Here is a 21,564-nt window from a genome sequence, read left to right on the forward strand (position 1 = left end):
CAAACCCAAGAGAGGGATTTGTTTAATGGTCCAAATCCACAAAGCATCAGTTAATTCCTGGAATAATCTGCCTGGCAAGAGGCACATGTCTGAGGGATGCTTTCAGCACACTCACTGAGTTTACCGGACACATGATACAGTGCAGCCACCTCCAAATTACTCCACGTTCCAAATCGGCATGAAATGTAAGGTTGCATAGCTGTCATTCTGGCCAGCTCATCTAGGGCTTTAACATAAACACAGACCTGATTAGCGGAATGTTTCGAGGCTTGCTCCCTCATCAGAAGCAAAGACAACCAAAAATGAAATAAATGACACAGTGCAGCACAGCTAAGAAGCTTCATATCCACTTTCACATATAAGTGAAAGTGATGCTTTGTAAATTCTTAGGGTATGTTTTTTTGTGTAGGTAGCTACGTTTCACAACAGCCTCTGATTAATTTTGATAGCTCATGGTCATAAGAAGTGGAGATGAATACAGCCATAACTGCCATTCAGGCTATTCACTGTGTAGTTTTGTGGTCTAGGCACGAAACCCTGCAAAATTGAACAGCGCAACTTCGCATACTATTACTGCTGAAATTGCAAACCAGCAAGCTTATGTCAGTACCAGCTGTAGTGTTGGTAGTATTTTCGGGGCAAGTATGTTAGCTGTTAGCAGAGATTTTGACAAAATCTCTTTACTGCCTCTTGACCAGGCTTGGAATTTCACCATTTTATGGGCAAGACCACTTGGCCTTCAGTTGGCCATATTTGGTTGGGGGCACAAAGACCACATGTCAAGGCACCAAGGCCAAAGTTAACTATACAGTAGGCTATAAAAATGATCAAAGTTGTATTTAGCCTATTCACAGCAGTATACCTGCATCACTGTATGAAACATAATAAAAACATGAAACATGACATATTACATATAACTGTAAATCATCTGATCATCTAATATTTACATATATTTATCTGTAAATATAGGCTATATTTAACATTTATTTTATATTTGGCCTGTTATGAAATCATGTATTGAATAATTTAAGCACAGCTCAGCTTTAAGAAACTCAAATAGCCTAGATGCATGCTTAGCATTTTGTGATCATTAAGGCTACTTTCACAAACTATTAGTCAGCTGTATATCCTCTGATTTTGATATTTACCGATATCTAGGTGATATTTGTAACATTTATTTTGTATTTGGCCTGTTATGAAATCATGTAGAAAAATGTAAACACATTGTGAAACTTAAAGCCCAAATTTGGTAACATGCATGTCAAAATTTGCTGCAAATTCAAAACCGGATTACTCTGGAACAGCTAACTGTACAGGAGACTGCTTTACACCTTTGTGTTCAGTAAGGTCTGCGCTTTATTTTGATGTGTGGTTTGTCATGTGTTGAACGAAGGGTTCGTAAAGTATTCCACCGAGATGAATGGGTAGGGAGATAGGTGCAGAAACTAAAATTTATGATTCAATTTAATAATATTATTTACTTGTCTCGCGAACCGTTCACCACAGCAATTAGAGGCTAACATTGTTTAAAAGCTGAGAAAAAGCTCTTTCATGTGATGTGATACTTATGATGTCTGTAGACTGAGAAGAATGGGTGAATTTGGACGCACTTCCTTTCTTGCCGTGCGCTGTCACTTTCTCCACTGCGTAAAAGACTAAATTAATTTGCACTGTGAATGCTAAGATTATTCTGACAGGCCATAGGCTAATAAAATAGGCTATTAGTGGGATGCAAACCAGAATATTGAAAGAAGGGGGCACCAAGGCCACAGTGGCCTATAAACCTCTGATTTTCAAAGGGGCATCACGGCCAACGCAAGGGGCCATGGCCGTCGTGGCCGCCGTGAAATACCTACCCTGCTCTTGACCAACCTAGATGTTAGCAGTTCTAAAGCAATTCTAAAGCAGTCCTGGCCCAGAACAGATATGGACCAGTGTAAAATATAGAAAACATGCCTGCAGGTTCTTACGTAATATAGACACAAAGCCCAAATTGGTCAACCATATTGACAAAATAGTAGTCAGTGTCTATGCAGTATTTGCTTTTTGCAGCCAGTACATAGCCTGACGAGCCAGACCCACATCAAGATGCCGCTAGGGTGCGTCTAGATTTCTAGGCTAGCCAGGGCATGCATAGTAAACAGAAAATCCCAGAACTGACCGTACAGTATTTGGGTAAATCTGCGCCATTTTTTCAGTTCACTTTTGAGTGTGCGCACACTTCAGGTTTGAGTCAGAGTGACTTTGTCACTGGGTGAACAGTGCTCTCACCATCCAGTCAGGCATCCAGGATGTGGACTTATCAAAACAAGCACCGGCACCAGGACTGTCAGGAGGGCTCCAATGGCAAAACCTCATCTGGAGCACCATCCAAAAATTCTCAAGAACTGATCCAGAACATCTGTGTCCATCCCTGACATGCGATTCCTCCTTTTCCATCCCCAACCCTCTGTCATTACGCCAACTGGCCTTACATTTTACACGCGAGAATCCATAAAATATCTCATTAATGACCGGTGATTTATGCCCGTGGCTGGAACCCAAGCGCTCAAGAGCTCCTCTGCCTGTCACAATGTCGTATCTGCAATCTACGTGATCTGAACTGGAGACAAGACAGATCAATCATCTTATGGGGAGAGGAAGCTGAACCAACGATGTCCTCCCTGGGGGAAAGATGGGGGGTGGGGGAGGTGGAGGGGGCACTGGTTGATCCTTTCATGTTGATCCATGACATTTTCCATCCATATTGGTTGGAGCAAAGAGAAAGAGAAACAACAGCTTGTTATTTTATTACGGTCATGTAAGACCTCAAATCTGCTGGAGGCTCAATGAGGTGTCATGGTAAAAGCCTGAACAATTTCAACTGTTACTCTGTTCCCCGAAAACACCCAGGCTGGCAAGTGAAACCAGCTCAATCTCGATCACTTTAAAGTAGTACCCAACTCGCACACGCCCGTCAAGCCTACATCCAAGCTTTAAGTCACACCACATTTCTGGTGGTAGAGATCAAGGACGAATAACATGTGTGCTTGTCACATACGTGACTTTTAACAAGCCTTCAGGCAGGCACACATCGTCACACTATTTTGGCAGTACATACTGTAGGAAGACAAATATGTTACTCCTTCTGCTTGTAGTAAGGAGGTCCTATAAAATCACCAAATTTGTCCAAGTTACTTGTTCATCTTTAACCAACTAGCCACCCTCTCATCTTGTCACACCTTTCACCAGTACACGGTTCACTTGTTTCACTGGCTTTTAAGGAGCCTTCATACTTCTCCCTCTTAGCTCTAGTATAATAGGATTGTGGGATCTGTGTTTCAGATGTCTTTCAGCACTCACACTTGCAACGTTTTCCGTCAGCAGCGAGCTGGTAGTTGTTTCGGCAGCGACACTGGAAGTGAGCCTGGGACAGCTGCACACACTCCTGTTCACATCCGCCATTGCTGACCGCACACGAGAGCACAGCTGACAACAGGACAGAGAGAGAGAGAGAGAGAGAGAGAGAGAGAGAGAGAGAGAGAGAGAGAGATAGAGAGAGAGAATAAGAGGAAAGAGAGCAGATATTATCAGATCAGTATTTACATTTATCAGCAGGAAAGAGCAGTCTGGTTACAGGTGGGACAGACACCAAATTGTTGACCAGTGATGGTCCTCCTTTGAGTGAAGTTGCTATGCAACCCCTGGTATTACAAGACAAAACAAATGGAGTACAATGCAAGCTATCTGCAAAATATGGACAAAACAAGACAGGCAAAAGGTCCTGAAACAAGAGCATGGAAAAAAAAAACAGAGAACAATACCTAAATGTGAAAGATTATCAGAAAAGTACAGAGCATCACATCATTTTTGGCTGGAGACAAAGCAGCTACTACAAAACATTCCTCTTCATTGCAGTCCATGTTCCAATGGATCCCCTACTGGGCCAGAAAGGATATTTCTCTATTTCTCAACTTTGCCTTTTGACAGCTTCGGACAGAAGACAGCAATCACCAAAATGTTCCCCCTGCCCGAGAGGTCCCCCAGCACGTCTGTCTGGGATATTTTCCCAGGGGTCATTTTTAGCCGAACAGTTTCACCGCATCCAGGAAAACAGTCGCCAGTGTGCAGCTCCAGCTGTATCTAAGAACATTCTCTCGACAAGAGCGAAGGGTGAACTCACGAAATGGGAAGTCACAGAGAGAAAAGAAACAAGTGTGCTCGTTCTCATCTCACAGATGAGATGTTTGGAAGGTGATAAGCACTTTATTCCACTGTTTTTTCCACCCAGAGATGACCAAGCAGTAATACTGTTGGGGCCAAAGTCCCAGAGTAAATGGCTTTGTTCTGCGTCGTTAAAAAGCCATCTGATGCACACTGATAAGCTCAGAGGCAGGAGGGGAGCGAGACACGGAGAGCAAACCTGTGTGTACAGATCTAGAGGCCTGCCAAAACCACCAGCATACACACACACACACACACACACACACGTTTGCTCTTACACACACACTTACAAACACACACACGGACACACACACACAGACAAACACACACACACACACACAGACGTACACACACACACACACACACACACACACGTGCGATCTTACACACACATGCACTCTTGCACACACACACACACACACACACACACACACACACACACACACACACATTGTACACACACACACATGTGCGTTCTTACACACACATGCACACACACACATGCAATCTTACACACACACACACATACACAGCTCTAGCTTCGCAAAAGGTCAATTCCCTCAGTGTGATCACAGTCGTGCCTGAGTGACTGACTGACTGACTGACTGACAGCCTGATGGCTGGGACTCCCCTGTCTGCCTTCACTAGCATCATCCATCACGAGTGCCATGTTTCCAGTCAGTTGTGTCTGATGAGAAATGCATTGTTCCCAAAAGGGAGCTCAAAGACAAATACAAAGCGGCGTTTAAAAGCCTCAATCCACCCCTAACTTCTTCCTCATGGGATTCCATGGCGTTCCCACTTTGTCCTCATTCTTTCCTAATTGCAAGCAGTGGATAAAGAGCTCCAATTTAGCAAGTAATAACAAAGCATGATATTGTTGTTATGGTAAACGCAAATGCCTACTTATTGAAATGTTATTGAGATGAATGTCGCCGCTGCCTGAACTGAGGTTCATTATAGAGTGTGGCGCATGGATGGGAGACATTTTTCAGCACATCTCACTTAGCAGAAAAGCAATCCTGGGTTGTTCTGTGTCGTTTCCAGAGAAGGGAGTTATTTGACTCTTCATAAAACAGAGGCTCTTTAACCAAACATCAGCAACTGGACGGCCCATGTGCTTCGCATCATTACAGCACCATCCACCACTAATCCAAACAACATGCACGGGCAGACTGTGTGCAGTGGTTTCATTTTCAATGAGGAAAAACCTATAACGCCTATAAGTCGTTAATCATTAGGCCTGAGCCCCAACTCAAAATCAATAACTGATTAACATTATTCGATTGTCAGCTGTGTGACGTCTCGGGGAATACATATTGCATGAATGATCTCTTGATGAATAATCAGATGACAGATTTGGAGATCTGTTGTGGACTTGACAATCGCAAAAACATGCTGCCCAGCAGTTGATGAGTGCTATTTTTATCTCCAAATATGCATAATCGATCGTACCTGTTGTCCATACAGGAGAAAATCATGGACAGCTGGCTCAAACCCTGAGCGAGTTATACAAATTAGTTCTAAGGAAAAACAAATGATCCTGTCAGGACAAAACCCTCATTGATTCATTACTTTAGCATGAGTCTGGATAGGCTTGTGTTCCCTCCACTCTCTCTCTCTCTCTCTCTCTCTCTCTCTCTCTCACACACACTTTTTCTTTCTCTGTCTCTCTCTGGTGTGGTTTCAGAGCACACTTGGTTTGGTTTCAGGGGGAAACCACAGGAATGGGCCGCCGCTCCAACAGAAAGAGAGAGAGAGAGAGAGAGAGAGAGAGGGAGAGCTGCAGGCTCGGGAGCGTTGCCTACATGAAGGGAGAGACCCAGCAGAGAAAGACCCGGGGGCCTGGCCAGTAACTGCTGGTTCACCCGGGCTATCTACACAAGCACAGGCCTCTCCTGCCGCTGTTGCGCACTCCAGAGCACTGATGGACGTCCAACACTTAGATTTACACCTCATCAAACATCCCCAACTACAAGCATCAACGCAGGGCCATATTAATGGAGTCACTATGTAAACAAGATCCTCCGGCCACGAAGCTTAACAAATGTTCACCGCACAGAGAGCTCGATGGTTGGCGGCCAAAAACAGACATAAATACATCGTCGTACCACTGAGCATAAAGTAAATATGGCTGGCAGTTCACAGAGAGGTCAGTTTTTTGTGCTGTTAAGCTGATATGGCATATTCAAAAGGCTTTGGAATGCGACATGGAGATATTGACTGTGTAATAAATGAGTTCTCATGATTAGGAATTCCTCTCTGACACGTCTCATCGGGTTTACATTAGAGCAGCTTGGCCTCTCCCTCAAGACACAAAAAGCCGCTCTGAGGAAAAACCCATGGAAAAGTTGTGACTTCCCATGAATCGCTCGGCTGCCGCAATTTTGGATGATTCAATCTCCGGTTGACAAACTGACTGAAGTGCGGCGCTGCAGCCTTGGCTAAGCAGACAGCCGAGGTAGAGCGCTGACGGACTGCAGGGCCTGGCATGGGAACAACGGAGATCTACGGTGAGAGCGAGTCCACTGCGCCCCTTCTCTTCGTCCGCTACACACTCGTCTCAACGGAGGCTTGTGGGGAAACGGTGGCAAAAAAAGACAAAAAAAAGCTGTGCAGGGCCGAAAACAAGAGGGTCTTTCATTCGGCCCTTTGATAGATGGCAGAGAGGTTGAAGCACCCTTGCTGCTTTGATGTAGGTGCCCAGGCCCCTGAAAGCCTGTTTTTACACTGTAGGCATAACAGAGGCTGAGATGGCTGACCTGGTTCGCTCCCACCCAACATACTATGACAGGTGAACTCAAAGCACCCCTGTGAGTCTCAGCCCTAATCCCGCTCAACCCCCGGCTCCTCGCGCTCCGCCTGTACAAGTGAGGCTTGTTGTGGGATTGAGATAGTACTGCGATCGTGATTGATCTACTAATGTGAGGCTTGTTGTGGGATTGAGATTGTACTGCGATTGTGATTGACCTACAACTGTGCTGTTCAATACAGTCATTCACAACGTAGTAAACATTTTTATTCACCAGTAACAATTCATTATTATCAACCACTGCTTTGATATTATCATGATGATTATGGGTTTGATTGATCAACTGATTTATTGCTTGGATTGATTGATTGGTTGATTGATTGATTGATTGATTATATGATTGATTGACTCCTGAAAAGCAGTGCTCACTCCTTTCCATCTTTGCTACATCTGATATCTTCTGCCGCTATAGTCCCTGACAGTGCAGTAACAGGTAACTTGTACAGAAACCATCAATAATAACCACAGTACGGTAAACAGAAGGATACCTCTTATGTTGTAAACATTAAACTGTTTTACAAACACCCATCAAAGGAATGAATGTAGATGTCCATGTCTCACCCAGGCAGGTGCGTCCGTCCGTGTGTAGGCGGAAGCTCGGGTTGCACTCGCAGTAGTAGGAGCCCCGTGTGTTCACACACTTGTGCTGGCAACCTCCGTTGTGGACCTGGCATTCGTCAACGTCTGCAGAGCAACAACAACAACACAGGTGGTGAGGAGTCGACACTGACAGAGTCCCGTTCATCGGTGCATTTGATGGTTATGAGCTCAGGATGTAACTTAGAGCTTTACTGGGCGACGTTTTTTAAGAGAAAAAGCTACTAAACAATTATTACTACTGTATCTGACTGCCTTTTTCTTCAGGGTGAATTAATAAAGAGTGATAAGTATATATAGCATGATGTAGATTGATTTTACAATACATTACATTACATTACATTTGGCTGACGCATTTTTAACCAAAGCGACTAACAACATGGTAAACAGTTTAAGCTTTTTAAAGCAATTCTCTCAACAATTCTAGGACAATTTAAAAAAAGGTACAATAAGAATAAGTGCATCAGTGAGTGCTGTTTTAGATATAATGTGCTGATTTAGATATAATACGTTCTTATAAGAACTCATCTTTCCATAAAACAGTTTCAGTGATATCAATTCTTTAAGCCATCAACAAACAAGATCTTTACATCTCAAGATGTTGAACATAAGATACAAGACACTAAGCTTAACTCCTCTTAAGGCCTGGGCAATAGAAGTTTTAGAAGCCAAATTCGCAGACATGCAACAATTCCCTGGAGGTACCGACAGAAGTGCATCACCATGGAGAAAACATACAGCCTAATCAGCCCACATAGTGCTGCCTCTCAATGCCCTCTTTGTGTGGTTTGCTTCCATGGCAGACAACCACTCCAGCTCCGACCCACGACCCCCCCCCCCCTCCTCTAGTGCAGGCCTGTGGTTTGTCCCCAGACCTCTAGGCCTCCTCCTCATGGCAGACTGTGCACTCAGAAGATCTGACGAAGCGGCTTCATCAACCGTAACAATAATAATGGTAATCCTCCTTCACAAACCCCCCCCCCCCCCCCGGCAGCTAACTATCATCATGGGGAGATGATTTCGGAGAGATTTCCCTCCGAAGCTTTATACCAAAGACCCCTGACACAAATATGGTTTTAAGGTCATGCGTTTTGAGTGGTGAAACTCTACACCGGCGTAATTCGCTTTGGCTTCGCCATCATAAGTAAGACGGATTTGGAGGGCCATTATTAGTCATTATGTACATAAATGCGATCAAGCTACTGGGCCAAAGAGGCTTAGCCCACATGGCTCCCACGTTTATACGCGGGATCTGGAGAGAGGAAGGAAAGAGGAGAACGAGGAAAGAAGACGGGCAAACGGAGAAAACTTTAATTAATTGGATCCATCTTTCCTTTGAACTTGTCTCTGTCTCTCTCATACCCTGTCTTTCTCTTCCTTTCCCTCTTTTCTCTCTCTCTCTCTCTCTCTTTCTCATTTCTCTCTCTCTAACTGGATAGAGGTATACTGAACCACACCAATGTACAGCTTGTGTTTTCATTGGGAAAAAGCAACAGAGCAAGTTCAAATTCGGTGTTTCTGGAGCTACCCTTGGCTGGCGCAGGAGCCGAGAAGGTCTATAAAAAGACCACGAGGTGATAAGCAGTAAAAGCCAGTAGTAATCAGCCGGGGAATTAGCATGGCAGCCAGTGAGTTATGAAGTCTGCACAGGTCAAGAGAGCTTCGCTTAGTACCAATAGCACTTTGGGGAATTACAGCAATGCTCTGTTTATTTGAGAGGGAGTATTTGTGCTTGAAGGAGTGTTTCGTTTGTTGGAGGCAAAAGAGCTCGCGTGGGAGGTGTTTTCTTTCTTTCTTTCTTTCTCTCTTTTACTTCTTCTTCTAAGCGGGGGATTTCTACGGTTTACTATTTGTTTAAGCAATACGTTTTTTATGACTGTTGTAGGGGAAGGTGAAATAATTTGGCAGTGTGAGGAAAAATAGACACACAAAGTGAACCAAACGATCAGGCCCATCTCCATAACAAACACCAGGATTTTCTAAATTCTCCATGCACACGCTTCGCTGGTGGCTTCCTGAAGAACACTGTCCACAACCTTTGAATTACACTCCCCAGCACACAGTTCCAGATAAGCAATAACTCCAAGCCAGTCTCCTCCACAGCCTGCCTTCTGTAGTCCAGAGACTGCCGCGGCCTACAGTACGCCGCTGGGTTCGACAACTATGACGTTACAACTTTAAGCCTCATTAGCTTTCGCACGGCTGAGAAACATTTATTGCACGGCCTGCACATAGTTCACGTTTTATAGTGTGTAAATGATATATTGATTTAAAGCGTTACTGGCGAGGAGCGCGACACATTTCCTGAGGACCACTAATGGGACTCATCAGAAGAAGAAGGAAATATGTGAGGCATTAAGAGCTCAGACCATACAGTAGGAAACATGAGGGTCAAGATTAAGCTAAACATTTTCACTACAATAAAAAAAAGATGTCAATATCAAGCCAGCAGGAAATCACAGATTATGTGGAGTTTACAGAAAGCTGTTTGTGCAAGAGAATTACCATCATCCTAACCCGAAGGTTTCATTTTAGGTCCAGAACAAAAAAAAAAAAATCTGGTTTGTTCATAAAAAAACTGCATGTTGTCGAGACACATATTTTTCACCGATTCTCTCAAAGCTGTGCCAAGTGAAGAGCATCCCCTGTCTTGACTCAGGGACTAGGCCCACTGATCAGCCACCACTTCCCAAACCGGTGAAGTCAGTAAGTGCCAGTACACTAGCGTGCACTCAGGGTGGCAGTTAGGAGGTGGTGCAGCTCTACCGCGGGGGAGTAGGGGAGAGACTTCCCCTGGCAGTGACTCAAATGGAGCCCAGAAAGACTGCCTGATAAAACAGCAACCTGATTAAACAGCACTCCGGCACTCCGATGATTAAAGGACCTTGCGGACCCTGCGAACCGCAGAGAGAGATTATGCTGTTTTTTTGGGGGGGGGGCAAAGAGGCCTAGTGAGGTCCGGCTTCACTCCTACCGATGTGCGTAAGGGACTCTCTACACCAGAGTAATGCTTCCCAAGTGGAGGAATTCCCACCTCTCAACTTTCAGTTATTACTGTATATAGAGACGGTCTAGAGTCTACAGCCGTCTAGGAGGGACCTCCTGGCTTGCAATTAGTCAGTTTATTTATGCATGTTTAAATGTGCCATTTTCTAGGATAATATACATCTGGCAAAGCCATGAGCTGCTAATTAAAACCATACAGTAGCATGATGCAAAAATAGATCTGGTTTAAATAAAATCTCTGGAAGTCCCAGCTAAGCAGTGAAAATCCACATTTGACTCAGCCGATTGCTGCTAATTCCAGGGTTCATCAATCATGCATCTACTGGCCTCTCAAAAAGCCAGGACGTTCTGCCAGAGTCACAAAAAAAAAAGAATTTGAGATTTTCCTCTCGAAACTAGCCCATGTCCATGTCCATGTCAGCACTTACTGGAAACACCAACACTAGTTGGAAAAAAAAAAAACATGGACTGCACAGTGACATGAAAAATAAATCTAAACTGCCAAAGAATTCAAATACATTCTTTTGTAATAGATAAGATCAACAAAACAAAACAAAGCAAAGCAAAACAAAGCACAACAGTAACGCAAACACAGCTCCACATGTGTAAACATTTGAAATCATTAGCCCCTGGACTGGCGTGCAAGAGTTCTTTTTTTTATAGAGCAATTGAGGAACACAGACAAAACCATTTGAGTTCCATGTACAGCTGAACCCCCCATGGGGACGGAATGCACTACCTGGCGCACACAAACACAACGTATAGACAACATAAGGGGATACATAAGCACACAAACACAACGTATAGACAACATAAGGGGATACATAAGCACACAAACACAACGTATCTAGACAGCATAAGCAGATACACAAGCACACACAAACACAACGTATAGACAACATAAGCAGATACACAAGCACACAAACACAACGTATAGACAACATAAGCAGATACACAAGCACACAAACACAACGTATAGACAACATAAGCGGATACACAAGCACACAAACACAACGTATAGACAACATAAGCAGATACACAAGCACACAAACACAACGTATAGACAACATAAGCGGATGCATATGCACACACGAGGGCACAGACACAGGGGCTAATGAGGACCACCTGTGGACGAGACCTGCAGAGAGTCTTAGTAGGTGTGGAGTGAAGCCAGGAAGGGCCAGGTTCAGACTGGCAACTACAACAGGGGCTGCTTGCTTGTAGAAGGGAGGGAGACAGAGACTGTTATGTGTTTGCGAGAGAGAGAGAAAGAGAGAGAGAGAGAGAGAGATTCCAGGTTCAATGTCTCATCCATTGTAAACAAACAACAGTGCTGTTTTGCACAATCCTTCAAATACTAAGCTGCACTGGGGGATTGGAGGCAGTGATGTAGGCTGCTTGGGAGTCATCATTGTGTTTGTGTGTGTGTGTGTGTGTGTGTGTGTGTGTGTGTGTGTGTGTGTGTGCGTGTTTGTGTAAGTGTGTGTGTGGCCATCTTAAGTATTAACTCAACTAATGGTGACAAAGTCTCTGTGCATTGGGTTTCCTTATTAGCTGCTATTCAGAGAAGTGGTGTGTGTGCTTTTTGTGTTTTTAACACTTCACATACAAACACACAATCTTTCCTGCTGCGTTCAGAAAGGTGAGAAGAGAGCAATTCAATCAGTGAGTGAAATCAATGGCACATGTGTGCCTTCATTCTCTGCAAAACACACACACACACACACACACACACAGACAGTAAGGGGTTAGACAAGCAATGATTTGTGCCCTTCAACTGTAACTTGAGCTCCAATTCAATTAGACTTCTGTCTATAATTACTGACCGTTTCCAAACAACTTCATGGTTTTCTCTAAAAACATAAAATATATGGATTGAAGTGGCCTCCTAAGCCTGAACATGGGACACCCAGCTATCCCGCCCCCCCCCCACCCCTGCACACACACACACATCCACACACACACACACGCTTCAGGGGGATTCCGCTGGAACTGTGACCGGAGCTGGAAGCGTCTCTGTGGAGAAATACAGCTTGGAAGCGGTGGCCACAGGTTCAGTCCTCCCGGGTGCAATATCCCGCTGCACTATTTCATATTTAAGGGCCAGAGCAGTGTCGCTCCAATCCCACATGGGGTCAACAGCGTGTCTGTAACCTGGCGCTGCCACAAAGCAAAGAGCAAAGCTTAGTCAGCTGGCTATCTGGACCAGCCATGCTGGAAAAATACAGCAATATTATGTACGTGTGTACAAAGGTGTGTGTGTGTGTGTGTATGTTTGTGTATGTTTGTGTTTGCAAGAGAGAGGTTGTCTGTCTGTCAGTGAGCATGTGTGTGTGTGTGCGCGCGCGCGCTTGTGTGTGTGTGTGTGTGTGTGTATCAATCTATGGTGCCAAGATCACAATGTGCTGCCCACATTGTGGGATAGAGGCTACGTCCAAAAGTTTAATCGCATCAAGGAGAAGATATCAGACATCTTGTTGAAAAATACAGACTCTCCTGACCTGACCACTCAGACGGTGTACCAGCCAGCCAGTCCACCTTTAATCGAACGCACATTTCCCAAGAGAAGTTTCCGCTTTTTGTTTCCATTTAGAACAGTTCTGCCCAGAAGGCTGAGGTTTTACCCACAGCCCAATTCACCACATTTAAATTAATAAGGAAGAAGCTAAGGACTTAAAGTCCCTTTCCTTTAGCATAGGAAACATTTGTGACCATGAGGGGAAAAATCCAGAATTTTATATGTTTCCCCAGAACGTTGTTTGCTTTTAGATGTACGGTCTTACTTGTGCCAGGTCACCAACAGAGTGCTACGTTCCATCCAATAGGAATTAAGTTGAGGGTAATGGACGTTGTAGTGCACTGTCCCTCAGTCCACTGAGAACAAGGGTGTTATTGTCCCTGGGCCTTTTTGAGTGTTTTCCTCTTCCCTGATGCATCCAGAAAGCATTTCTGTAACCATGCACAGATCTGTGCTGTTACCGCAAGGGGTTGGCACACTTGCATGCATCATGCATCATTTTACAGTTGCAATTCTGCAAGACCAACCACTAACCCTGCACCCTAAGGCAGAATACTTACCAAACCCCTAGATCTCTACAACAGTTGAATAAAGTACTGCAATTTCTATGCAATTTTAGTGTGATTTGGTATGTCTGTCTCTGTGTGTGTTACTATGTCTGTACTAATGTGCTTTACATATTACAACTATACAGCTTTAGACTCCAAACACAGACTGAGAAGACATGTTTTTCTTCATACTGAAACTGGGCTTCACTGTTGATTTTTGCCCAGACATCAAAGCACCCATTGGGGTGAGAAAAACAGACCCTTGATGGGGGTCTTTCCAGACGTGTTTATCTAATTAGATTGAGTCATGAGTCATGAACAAATTATGCAAATTAAATCCATCGACTTCTTTTGTCCCTAACCCATTGTAAATCTCAATTTAATCTGATTTCATCTTTAATCCTTTTATTCATTCTAAAAAGTTGAAAAAAGGGAAAATTCTGTCACACAAGAGGGCAGTGGAACCTTATAAGGTCGATGGGAAATGAATAACATATCACTATAATTAGTTTTACACCATCTGAGGCAAAAAAACAACAAAAAAACACTGTATGTTCATGGGCAATGAACTTGCACAAGTCGTGTCACTGAGGCCCACGTCTGCTTGATAGATAACGTGTACAACAAACGGCTCCCAGGCTTCAAACGCATTCCCGCAGCTCATCGTTGGCCGAGTTCAGCCCGCGGCGATTCATCAGACTCCGTCACTCCGCCGCTTCTCTCTTCCCCTCGTTCTCCTGACCGGAGGAAAACTGAGGCGAGGATGCGCTGGCGCTCTGACAGGTGAAAGGGCTGGAAGGCTTCCAGAACATTCTTTGCTCCTTAGGCAAGATTCCGCCATTCTGTTAACAAATTCTTTTAGGCTATCTCCTTTCGCAATGAGAGAGGTATATCAGACGTTCTTAGGTCTTTTAAAAAGTTAGAACTCAAAGGCTATGGTTCTGACTATATAGTCCTATAAGATCTAAGACACAGTGACTCTCATGACTTGTAATTGTATGCTTAATTTCTCTGTCCATTTTATAGGCATACAGCAATCATACACAATTACATTGTTTCAAAGCCCTGTGTGTTTGCATTTGATGAGTACCGGTATGCTGTTAAATCTATCTGCTCTGTTACAGAAAAGGGAATAACTTATAACAATAATACTAAACATTTTACAACAACTTCAACAATTACGATTGATTGACTGAGTAATATATTATTACTGTACTCTTACAGACAACCACTTCACCCTGTGAAAAGGGTGCACAACACGTCTTGCTCTGCATGTCTCTCCGTCTGACTTTTACACCCCATCCCCGTCAGGGGAGACATGGCCTCATCCCCTGCCAAAGCACTGCCCACAGCAAACGGAAATAGCACCGGCAGCACCCAAGGAGCGCCAAGGGGATTATTCAAATGGGACCATACGAGAGAAAAAAGCACTACCACATTCCAGCAAGGGAACACCATTGACAGGCAATGCAGCAAGGTGCTCTCCTGGTCCTGCACTTTCCAAAACATTGGCTCAGCATGCTTGGCTTTGCATGTAATGGTGTTGTCAAACGGAGAACAAATTTGCCCCTGGAGCCATGGCGATTAAGTTGTGTTTGCTTTTTACAGTACGAGATGTCAATAACAGAATATAACCTGAGGGTCCACATGCTCTTTGATAACATTCATGTTCAAGATTTCAAGAACTGTAAAGGCCTAATGTGAAAACATCCTCTGTTGGCTCAAATGAGTTGGCTCCCTAACATTTTATAACTGAGCAGAGCACTATTTGACCAGTAAGAGATTAAGACCAGTAAGAGATTAAGACCAGAGAGACGACCTATCACTCACCTGGTCCCAGGTGTCCCACATTGTATCCATTATATCCATTGAAGCAAGTGTAGCAATTTCTGCGAAAATATCGGAACCGATTGTTTCCTTCTGCAAAATGTGTATTTAACAGACCACATAAGCACACTACAAGAAATCCACAAAGCCACTCAGCTGATCCCATTGTGATAGACTACTAAGCTGAACTTAACTTAGAGCTAAATATTAAAATCACAACTAATAAGGAATGGTGCATAAACACATCATTTGAAAATATATATAAAAAATCCTTTTGTTCTGATAAACTCAGTGAAAAAAAGTCAGTTAAGGCATCCCTGGCATCTTAGCTTTCTAATAACATTGCTTGTTCTCTCTCTCTCTCTCTCTCTCTCTCTCTCTCTCTCTCTCTCTCTCCCTCCCTATCAATCTATCCCCCTCTCTCTTCCTCTCTTAGCTGTGACAGACATGTGCTGCTGGTTTGTTGTGGATTTCTCTTTCCCTCGCTCCAAGAGACCTCCCTCTCCTTCCCCTTCTCCTCCTTCTCCCACACAGTCTCATGTCCAGAGCAGCACAGTCCCTCCTCCTCTCCCACCTCCTTGTCCCCCACTTTTCCACACCACTACTCCCCCTCTCCCCCTCAGGTGTGATCTAGTCTTCCCTCTCTCTCTCTTTCTCTTTCTCTCTCTCTATCTCTATCTCTCTCTCTCAGCACGACATAAACACTCTGCCAACCACAACTGGGACAGATCTTTTTCACCATCTATAAAAAAAAAAGTACCATGACCAAGAATGCTCACATAAAACCTCCTGTTCTAAAACCCCTAGTGATTAACTAGTCCTTCCCAGCATCCACACGGTTTTGCATCAACTCAACTCAACTTGGGGACATTTGTGGGAGCTCAAGCAGAATCCGAGTGAGTGTGCCGATGGGGGTCTGTGACAGTAACTTGGCCAGCCAAACCGGGGGCTATTCAGGAGCCATAAGCAGCTTAATTTCAGGCTGGTCAAGTGGGGACATGAGCTGAAACTACAATATGATCTTAGTGAGCATTGAAGTGACGCAAACACGTACTTGTCTACAAAATATCGCCATCTATGGGGTACCTTCCACATTCTTTCACACTGACTAAAGCAAGTGTGACAATTTTACGAAGTCTTTTACAAGACCATAAGAGGGAGAGCTTTCCAGTTAAGGACAGCTATGGGCCAAGAGTAGTGTGGCTTGAACCAAACTTCTTAATCAAACTCAGAACCATAAACATTTTTGTTTGGATCAACTGAAATGTAATGAGTCATGAGGACAGTGTTGCACATTGAAATTGTGAAAAGTATTCAAATAGAAACACTGAAACCCAATACTATAAACATCTTACAAATTAAATGTCAGCAACATGTCTTAAAAATACTTGTAGGAATTACTCCTCACTTTCATTTTTTAAAATCATTTTTCATCCAGAAAGCCTGGCTCTGAACATCTGTCTTGAACCTTGTTTTCTCCCAGTGCTTCTTGAGTGTGATGGTTTTCCATTTTAAATCATTTGCTTCACCTTGAATGAATCTTTGTTCGTGTTTGTTCCCCAGCTCCTACAGATATGCATGTGTGACACATTATCCTCACTTAGTGATGTGTGCCAACAGTTCTTGGTATGACACATATATCCCGGGCAACGGAAATAGTCCTGGTATGGAAGGGACACTATACAATGATCTAGCACTCCTTCTCAAAAAGGTTGCTGAGAGTCGCAAATACTGTATATTCCTGCAGTGAATCCAGAGGGCCACCCACGTAAGAACTTTTCAGCTCTTTTATGTCTTTAAGAAAGGGTTCAAATGATTATTTGCAAGGGAAAAGATTCCAAGAAAGCTTTAACTCTGAAGGAGGTAAGGGACCTTCCTAAAGGTCTAAATCACACTTTTTCTTCAATGCGAGTAGAGTGCAGCATATATAAATTCCAACCATATGTACCAACTATTAGAAAGTAATGGCAAGATCAGCTGTGATACAGACACTCTGGAAGCTGTCCAAACTGTTTCCCCATGGTGTGAATTTTAGACAATCCCATTAAATCACACCATCACAGGACCCTTTGAAAGCATTCAACACAGATTGAAAATGAAAGCAGGCCCTAGTCAACACTGATCAGAAACCGTTCGATGTAATTGGAAACAACAGCCACAGTGACCCTCCAGTCCGCCCGCTTCACGATCTGGCTGGTCGTCCTCAACAAGCACTAAGCTCTCTGGTACGCCTCTGGTGAGGTCATCGTTTATTAAAGTGGACAGTACACACGGCAAAGCCACACGCAAGCAATCAAAAGCGAAGAAATTCAGGAGGACTTAGCGTTCAGGGCTAATAAACATGCTGAAGGACGTATGGATCAGGGCGCTACAAGAGACAGAAAGCAGACCGAGAGAAACTGCTGAGCTGCCTCACAAGCTGAGCCTCTAACTGGCACCCAAGCAGAGGCAGGCCATCACTCACACTCAGACGCAGATAACTTCCAATTCTCTCGGTTCTTGTTTCAAAGGCTATTAGCTCAAAGCAATAACAATGGAATAAAAATGAAGGCCATAGAAGACAAACAAAACAAATCTAAAAAAAACAAATCTAAAAAAAAACCAAACAAAAACAGTAGGCCTATGTTTCCAGGGACCGAAGCTTTCGAGATTACCACATCCACTGGCAGACTGCGAAACAGCCTGAATGACATTCAACTCAGTGACCGTCCAGTGACACAAATAGCACACAAAAGACGAAAATCAATCCCAGGCAAGGTTGCAGGAGTGGCTGAGAATGTCACCATATGTTGGATAGATGACTTTAGCTTCCACAAAAACAGCAAGATATCTCATACTCAATATTTTTCAGATGTCAAAAACCAATAAAGACGCTAGTTCACTTCTCCCTGGGAGGGACTACATGAGGGATGCCAAAAGACAGCACCTTGAATCAAAATGATCCACATGAGAAAGTCTCCAGCTTTTTTGTTTTTAATTTAGTCCTTTTAAAAAATGGCCTTAATGTAATGGTAAAGGTGGCTCTGGAACATTTATAAATGGTAGACGTCCTAAGTGGTATCAGGGCTCAGTATCTGGTGCTGATACAGAGAATGAACTATGAGACACGCTGAGATATGTAGGGTGAGAAACCACATACACTTCACTAGGTGTGAAAGTGCACACTCCCTGTTTCGAATGTAATCATCCAAAAAACATATCAGTTACCCCGGCGCCACTACCGTCGCTTTACAAACTGCACCTGTGTTGCCTTAAGTAAGAGCTCATTTCCTTCCCTGTACAATCAAGCATAAATCACGACAGCAGTGCCACCTCAGACGAGTAATGTGCTAGGGAAAATTAAGAGCACTGTTTTCATATAATCAATCACACGCTGCTGAACTTGGACCAGACACAGAGCTCAGGGCCAGTTTTAGCTAAACATAGCATAACACTTACAGTGTATAGTCACTGTGCAAACGAAATGCCAGGCAATGTATGTGTGAGTAAACCCATAAAGTCTGACAGGGTCACATCAGCTTTGCTGACGACGCAGACAAATGACGACTCAGACAAATGTGACACGTGTGGAAAATGTCGTTAAATTAAGTTTTTGTTCAATGCGCTATAAGGAAATGAGCAATGAATATTTCCAGTCATTCCAGAGGCCTGATGCATTGAAGCCTTCAGGCTGCATAAACCTTTATAGCATCTATTAAACGTTGGCTCAATCGCATTATACAAGTGCTGTTCTAATGAACGCTTTGGACTAATCAATATCTTTTAACATATTATTTAAGAATTTTAGAACATAAAAATATAAATATATTTAATTTGGGGACTTTTGAAGCACCATGTCGAGAGGCAAGTGTAAAACAGTGTTTCGGGGATCTATGAGTTTAAACACAACTTAAACATCCGCAGGTTTTAGAGTTAGGGGCCAAAGAGCCTTTGGCTCGTGCACTAATAGCTCGGTAAGTGCACTTTGCTTTCAGCAGTGCAATCCATTCTCATTCTGCTTCGAAACCTTAGTAGGTGGGAAGAGGTTGAACACAGCTATATAGGGAAAAAATGTGTGGGCTTCGCTCTGGATGCCTCCCAGAAGCTTCTCTGTCTTTTCCATGGCTCTGTGACCCTTTGGGGCTGAAATGTTCCTTACGTTTATTAGACCGTCCTCTGGCCGGTGATTTTGCTCTTGCTACAATCCACAAATACATCATAAAAAACGTCCTCTCAGGTTAGCTTGAGTTTGCGTAGCATTAACGGTCCTTGTTTATGAAGTTCATCCATCCATGTGCCTTTATCGTGTATCAGTCTGGTCTGGGGGAAAAAACAGCTGTTTTTGACTCAGAGTCAGGGAAGAAAACCTAGAGTTTGAGATGCCATTTCATTCGTCATTCAGATTAAATGCTTCAACTTTTTAAGTGAGTGCAGTCTTCCAGTGTGTTTCCTTTTCTTGGTCCTGTGCAGCCTTCAACCACATATTGCATTATACTGCACCTCAGAGAGGAGGGAACTCCATAAAGGCTTTGCACTGATTAATGAGAAGAAGGAAAAGCAACGCTGCCTTTTAGCTTACTTAGGCCGGATCGAAATTTTTAAATTCTTAATGCCTTTCAGCTCCCCGAAAACATGTTTCCTTTTCCCAGCCTCTTATTTATTATCCTGAAGGGAACGAATGGGCTTATTATTATAGTCAGTTGGGGATAAGTGTCTCGTGAATAGGTTTGCACCAATCCATTGAAGATGTGATTGAACATGCACTACAGTACGTCTCTCAACAGACTACTTAAGCCTGAGGCATCGGGATCGTGTGCAGCAGGTATGCACTGAGCACTTGCTGGAATGTGCCTTTGTGAATGCTGTTTTCGCTGTTCACCTTTCGAGTCTGCAGCAAAACTGGAAATGTTTTGAGAGTAAAAGGACACTAAACTAAATGTGTTGTCCAGGCGGGAGAAACGTGCGGTCAACGAATTACTGTTCACTCCATTTGCCACATCGTCCGTTTTCTTCTCGCACGGAGGAAAGCTGAGAATAAGTCTGGGCTACGCAGACATTCCCTTCTGGTAGTGCTAAAAATGTGAAAACAATATGGTGTGTACATTACGCCAATCAGTGAAAGACATACAGTGATAATGACTTCACTTAAGTCAGTCAAACAGAAGGAGGATAAATCATCCATGAGAATAAATATATCTGTGGAATAGGGGGGGGAAACACAGCACGTTATATTATATGTTTAATTGGTGGACTTCTTGACAGCTCTTTGCCTTGAAAAGCAAAATCACTTCATCAACCTCTAAACTAACTCTGTGTGTGAGACTTCAATGGGTGTCTTAAGGTGTGACATATTACTGGGGAAAGTTGAAACAGTATATATCCCACATGAAGGAGGACTTAGCATTAAGAAAAGAGGATTTTCACTCTTTGTTTTTAGGATCCAGGTGTCAGATGACCTTCAGGGGCCCCTCCACCCGGTGATAAGTGACCATTTAGAGGGGCATTTAGAACATCTAAGATGTAACTGTGTTAGCCAGAATCAGACGAGTGCACCTAAGCAGAGGCTAATGCACTTGTCAAACTGACTCCTTCTCATGTCCTGTGCACTAACTGGGGTTTCTCAGTAGAAACTCAGTAGTTTACATGTGTGGTAATGGAGTCACACTATCTCTATTTGTCTGTCTACATCTCTGATTCATTTATTTTGTCACAAATATCTTACCGTTTGTTTTTTTTCTGCTGCTCTTGTAGTACTGTAGTTCTGTGGCAGTTGTAGGCGCACACACATAGAGTAGGTGCTAGACTATGAAAAAGTATAGCCTATACAAGTCTGCACACTGTAACTCTTTTTCAATCCAATTTTAATGAGATTCCCAAAATAGGGATGTTTCAAGCTTTACACTCGCTGTAGGACTTACAATAATAATACATTTCTCTTGAGTCTCAAAAGGCAATGCATACTGTACTTCCTCTTGGCAGAAAAGGCCATGTAATAATCTTTTCACCATCTCCTTTAAACTAACTTAAAGAAAAGTCCATTCAATCCAACTCCCATGAAGCACATTTCCTCCTCT

General features: G+C 43.5%; 1 protein-coding gene across 1 annotated transcript in view; it reads right to left on the reverse strand.

The window, feature by feature from the left end:
- megf6a (multiple EGF-like-domains 6a) overlaps positions 1–21,564 on the reverse strand; it is a 128,936-nt gene that overhangs the window by 76,891 nt on the left and 30,481 nt on the right. The window contains exons 6-7 of the mRNA XM_076277017.1: positions 7,577–7,699; positions 3,343–3,468 (exon numbers count right to left, since the gene is read on the reverse strand). Of these exons, the coding sequence (XP_076133132.1) occupies positions 3,343–3,468; positions 7,577–7,699 (249 nt within the window). The remainder of the gene's footprint in view (positions 1–3,342; positions 3,469–7,576; positions 7,700–21,564) is intronic.

This window comes from Alosa pseudoharengus, unplaced genomic scaffold, assembly GCF_046254945.1.
Source record: "Alosa pseudoharengus isolate Yale_2024_CS ecotype anadromous, Long Island Sound unplaced genomic scaffold, YU_APseudo_1.1 YU_APseudo_1.1_scf_9, whole genome shotgun sequence".
Lineage (NCBI taxonomy): Eukaryota > Metazoa > Chordata > Actinopteri > Clupeiformes > Clupeidae > Alosa > Alosa pseudoharengus.